The following is a 5,000-nucleotide window of genomic DNA, read 5'->3' on the forward strand; positions in this document are numbered from 1 at the left end:
TTTCGACAATACAGGTCTTCCTCAGGCGATAGTGTCGATTTACTGAGGGAAACTATTTGTACCATGATCGTGGTTTTTCATGATTGATGTATCACGAACCTCGCTCATGGTTGATGGATTTTGAGCAAACACAAGCAAATCTTGAAATGTGTTTAGTGATGCCCCTGTATCCTGTATGATATCAAGTGACTCAAAGATGCATTTAACAATTGCTTCACCCATATCATCAAATTCATTTTCCACTTCAGCTTGTTCAGGTGCTGAGACAAATTGTTCCGCTCCATCCGAATCAGTTTCCTGTGGTATTTCATCTTCAAATAAACCGTGTTCTTCTGAAATGGGACTGTCAGCACGAAGGTAATCAGCTTCAGGGAAACATACAAAAAAATATATAAATTTTAAGTCATACATGCAAATCAACTTGAGTGCTTGAATCTTTAATTTTACAACAAATAGAAAAAATCTTAAATTTTGAAGTAAGCTTTAGCGACGGGTTTTGTCATTTCTCAGGCTCACCGAACCTCCCGACTTACTTACAAAAAGTTCTTATATTAAAGAAAAGAAAAAGAGTATACCATTAATGCGATCATGACCGTCTCCTACAGTTTCTTCGTGATCGAGCCTTTCTTCAATTTCGCTGTCCACCGGTACCACTGTTTCCTCTTCGGATCTTGTTGGTGTAACTTCATCACAGAATACACTTGAGTTGAGATGAGATTTTTGCGTACGATAATTTACTGCTTTGCCATTGCAAATTATACAGAAGCAATGAACGCGGGCCGCTTGACGAGCCGAACAATAGCAAGTGGACGATGGAACTTTTATGCCTCCCGCTCGGGCCGCCATGTTTTGGTATTAACTCATTTCCAGTCAATTCATTACTTGGCGTCTGTCACTGGGCCCGAACATCGATTAGCCAATGAAAAGCCGATATTTTTATGACGCGCCTATGGCGCGAAATGACATCCAATGAGAAGTGTGTTCACTTCAATGTAATCCACTGCTGCAGCATTGTCGAAGTCTTTTGCAAGATGGCGAGTTGCAGGGGAGCTGCGTTTCGGAAGAATCTGCCACCAGTAACTTGTTCACCAGAAACTGTCTCTGAAAATCCTATGGATGAAACTGAGGAAATTTCAGGCGACACAGACTCAGTCAGCTCGGATGATTGTGAACCCGTGTTGTCTCAATCGACGGCAAAGTTAAGCTTACCTGTGAAACTGACGCGGGAAAACGCCCGCCAAAACATTGCCGCTGTTGAATCCGGTCCGAGCAAGACTGTATCAGGTTGGTAACGTACAGTATGGTTCTCTTCAATAGGTATAGCTAAGCTATTCATTAATCTTAATCTGAAATGTATAATTTTCCTCCTTTATCAGAATGGTCAGTATTCGAAGTCAAGGATTGGGCGTTGAGGACTTTCGGGAGCGAAACTGTCGCCGACAAGTTTGAGCAGGAGGAGATTGATGGACGTATACTTTTGTCGACTGTTGTTCGGAGTAGTGAAGCTATGGAGAAGTTAGGACTCGACACCATTGGCAAGAAAGGGAAATTCTCGGAGAAATTAAGTGAACTTGGCGCAGGACCCAGTGCAGGTATATATATGTATTCTTGTTTACTCGTGTTTAAGCCTCTAAATGGAGTAGAGCTTTAGATTTGAGGACGAGGACGATTGCGTGTACGAGATTTTACAGTCTCAAGTTTTTTAGCGTATTGTCAAAAACATAATGGTGCGGTTATTTTTATTGGAAAAGGTTAAGCCCTTTCCCTGTTGCAAAGTGTTTAAACATCTTAAATTTGGTAACTTGTTCCCGCCACTACGACAGGTTGCCTTCGATTGTGAGCTGCTTTGCATTGTTGTTTCACTTTCAGGTTGTATTTGCCCGACATACCTTAATTCTGTGCAGCTTCGTTTTTTAGCACAACATTTTTTCTTCTTTATCTGTGAAAAAGTTTCCATTGTGTTGTAATACGTAGTTAATTGGCCATGTTACAGTGTGGTACTTATCTGTAGAGAACCTCAGAAAGAATTCTACTTGCCTTGATTTCTAGTTTAATCAAATGCTTATTTTGATCGATTATTTTGCGTTTGAACAAAAAAAATTTTCATGAATCCGTAAGCAAACTTTATTTTGATAGTGTAAAACTCTAGGACTTATAGGTAAGTGCATTGAAAATCATGCAATCACCAGATTTTGGTATACATGCATGGTAGCTTATCATATTAACTATTCGCTGCATGTATTTACTAAACCCAATTTAAGGAACAAGTTGTGAGAGGGAGAAGCCCATGTCAAGAACTGAGTTTTCTTTGCTGGACAGAATACTGACCAACACAGAAAAAAATCAAATGAATACAGCAGATCGGGCCATTTATAATACAAAGTAAGTCTCCAGATATTTGTTTTTGATTATTGTATAAGCTGTGGTTTAGAATCTTTCAAGCTGTCATTAGTCACATACAAGTTAACGAGTGTAATCCTCAAACTTCATGAGTCAGAAGATGCTTTGTTTCAATCACTAAAGCCATTCAAAGCCAGCTTTACTTTCATCCATTTGCTATATGGCATCGCAAGAGCAAGTAGCCTTGTTTAACCCCTATAGCTTCATCAGTTCCAAGTCCACCCATCCCTTTGGGCATTTGTATTGTTTTTTGTTTTTTTTTTTGTTTTGTTTTTTCAATAATGTTGCAAATGTCCCATGGAGGAGCCAGCTCTGGGGTACAAATCCCCATGGTGGGGTTTGTGGAGCAGCACATATTTTTCAACCTGTCTTTCTTAGCTTTGGTTTTGTAACCAGGTGCCTACAACCTCGACATCTCTCGGTCATATGTGAAAACAACAATGCAAATTTATCTACATAGGTTGGGGGTAGGCTTTGATGCACTTGATTATGAGGTCCTTATGACTCAGTTGGTATGATTTTACATTAGGGACTATCAGGAAATTGTACATTCAAAAAGGAATGATGTCCTACTGTTAAAATCCAAAAGATAACATTGATTTTGACAATGACCCATCTGTGGCTTGGTCTGTTTTAGCAAATGCCCTAAGCAGGGGGTGGAGGTTGGGCTTGGAATTGACGGAGCCATTATCTTGGCAGCCGTACATCTAATCATGATCATCAAACCTATTTATTGTAAATTTGAAGCACCATTTCATTAATAATATATACTATCCAACCATCTTGTGGTCTGCATTTAGTCATTTTATCCCATGCTGCCCCTCTTTATCACAGGAAGAAGCGAATCACCAATTATATAAAGCAGGTGTGGCCACTGGGGTCCCCGGCGCCAAGGTTTCGAAATAACCTAGAAGCCACCAAAAGAATGCTTACTGTTGTTGACACGCTGGCCAAGGACCAGGACTTTACTTTAGCAAGACTTGGGTTGGGGAGAAATGCGATAATGCAAATTATCCGGAAGCATATGGATGAGCGACGGCGTAAGGAATCTGAGCAGCTGGAAGCAACTGGCAAACTGTCTCCTGTAAGCGGCAGTGAAAGTGATAGCACGAGTAATGTGAGTGGAGACAGTCCAGAAAGTGATGAGGGAAAGCCAGCTAAATTAGAGGACTACTATAACACAGGTGAGTCATATATGTATATTTTTAGATACCTTTCTGGGATATTTTGTGTTGTGATAATTATTTTATCATTCCAATAAATGCCCTATTTCCAAAAACCATCTCTTATTAGTTTTCTTTTTATTACATTGAAAGTGCCCTGTCTTCAGTAAGGCCCCCTGCCCCTAAATAAGAGCAAAGGTTTCAACTCTTGGTAACTCTTGCTCTTGTTTGGCTTTGATGACTTCAGCTCAGGATCACCTTCTCAGTTTGTTGCTAGCTATCCTTGTGATGCTGGTGGAAATTACTTAGAAACTTTTAGACATATATCAATGAGCAAAATGAAGTTCCTCATGATTACCAGATCGGTTACCATGGCTACCCTAAAGGGAGTCAAAAGTACCTAATTTTCATTTACATGGTTAATTACGTGAAAACTACTTGGTGAATATTTTTTTCTTTTTAATGTATTGTCACTCATTGGACATAGTTATCAGTTTTTCAGTGCTCTGTAATCTATGTACAGCTTTTTTAAACAAAGATATGTCAAACTAAAGAAAAGCCCCTGTAGCTTTTAAGTTATTAGTGTCAAAAGGAAAAATAAGGGAAATTTTGACCATTTTTTATAAACATTTCATTTTATTCATTGGCTGTTGATACAGTGTTGCACTATACACTAAACGTCTTTTCTGTGTTTCAGAGCTCACCTTATCATCAGCAGAAACCATTATTTTGGTATGGCTGGAAAGAACAACCATCAATGATGTACACCTTGTCAAGGACCTAAAACCAGTTGCCAAAAGTCTTAAACTGAAACTGCTTAGGAACAAAGACAAAACTGCTCACATCCGTGCAATAGCAAGTACCCTTTTAAAACAGAGGAAGGTTGAGGTGAATGCTCCCTTAGGAAATATCACCAGAGATGATGTGGTTCTCAATAAAAGGTGACTGTTGCATTGCCACTCAATGTCCATGGCAACTAGTACTGTGCTGACTTGACCTAATAAAGGAATTTAATCTGATTGCCAGTACTGGATTCATAAACTGAATCTTCTCAGGAAAGGAAGGACAAAGTCACTATACGTGTTGTTTAAAGCATCATGGCTGTGATGACTGCTCTGTTGAAAGCTGCTAGACTTAATGGCGTCATAAAAACTTACGTTCGAGACTATTATGAATATTTTGGTGAATAATATGTTGTTGTTTATAGTACTTGGCTATTACATAAGCCAGTGACAACTGTGAGAGATGACTTAATCACCTCGGTCTTGATAGACAAGGTGGTCAACCATGATCAGAAATGTTGAGCTAATAAAGGAACTTAATCTGGTTGCCAGGACTGTATTCGCGAACTGAATCTTTCAGGAAAGGAAGGACAAAGTATACGTGTTGTTTAAAGCGTCATGGCTGTGATGACTTTTCTGTTGAAAGCTGCTAGAC

General features: G+C 39.3%; 3 protein-coding genes and 1 long non-coding RNA gene across 12 annotated transcripts in view; 2 read left to right on the plus strand and 2 right to left on the minus strand.

Moving 5' to 3' along the window:
• Nucleotides 1–846, minus strand: part of LOC146452483 (uncharacterized) — a 1,686-nt gene extending 840 nt beyond the window's left edge. The window contains exons 1-2 of the mRNA XM_085097787.1: nucleotides 576–846; nucleotides 1–365 (exon numbers count right to left, since the gene is read on the minus strand). The exon at nucleotides 1–365 is cut by the window's left edge and continues 840 nt beyond it. Coding sequence (XP_084953913.1) covers nucleotides 40–365; nucleotides 576–846 — 597 coding nt within the window. The 3' untranslated portion in view covers nucleotides 1–39. The remainder of the gene's footprint in view (nucleotides 366–575) is intronic.
• LOC146452481 (uncharacterized) overlaps nucleotides 1–5,000 on the plus strand; it is a 125,743-nt gene that overhangs the window by 20,381 nt on the left and 100,362 nt on the right. The window lies entirely within an intron of this gene.
• Nucleotides 1–5,000, minus strand: part of LOC146452482 (uncharacterized) — a 64,086-nt gene that overhangs the window by 8,688 nt on the left and 50,398 nt on the right. The window lies entirely within an intron of this gene.
• LOC146452484 (uncharacterized) overlaps nucleotides 939–5,000 on the plus strand; it is a 4,884-nt gene continuing 822 nt past the window's right edge. Inside the window, exons 1-5 of one of the 2 annotated variants that reach the window (XM_085097782.1) lie at nucleotides 939–1,284; nucleotides 1,377–1,592; nucleotides 2,262–2,382; nucleotides 3,235–3,584; nucleotides 4,261–5,000. The exon at nucleotides 4,261–5,000 is cut by the window's right edge and continues 822 nt beyond it. In XM_085097782.1, the coding sequence (XP_084953908.1) occupies nucleotides 939–1,284; nucleotides 1,377–1,592; nucleotides 2,262–2,382; nucleotides 3,235–3,584; nucleotides 4,261–4,508 (1,281 nt within the window). In that variant the 3' untranslated portion in view covers nucleotides 4,509–5,000. Of the gene's footprint in view, nucleotides 1,285–1,376; nucleotides 1,593–2,261; nucleotides 2,383–3,234; nucleotides 3,589–4,260 lie in introns of both variants that reach the window. The other variant, XM_085097783.1, reaches the window with a different exon arrangement.

The sequence above is a fragment of the Pavona decussata genome, unplaced genomic scaffold (genome assembly GCF_977016875.1).
Source record: "Pavona decussata unplaced genomic scaffold, jaPavDecu1.1 SCAFFOLD_367, whole genome shotgun sequence".
NCBI lineage: Eukaryota > Metazoa > Cnidaria > Anthozoa > Scleractinia > Agariciidae > Pavona > Pavona decussata.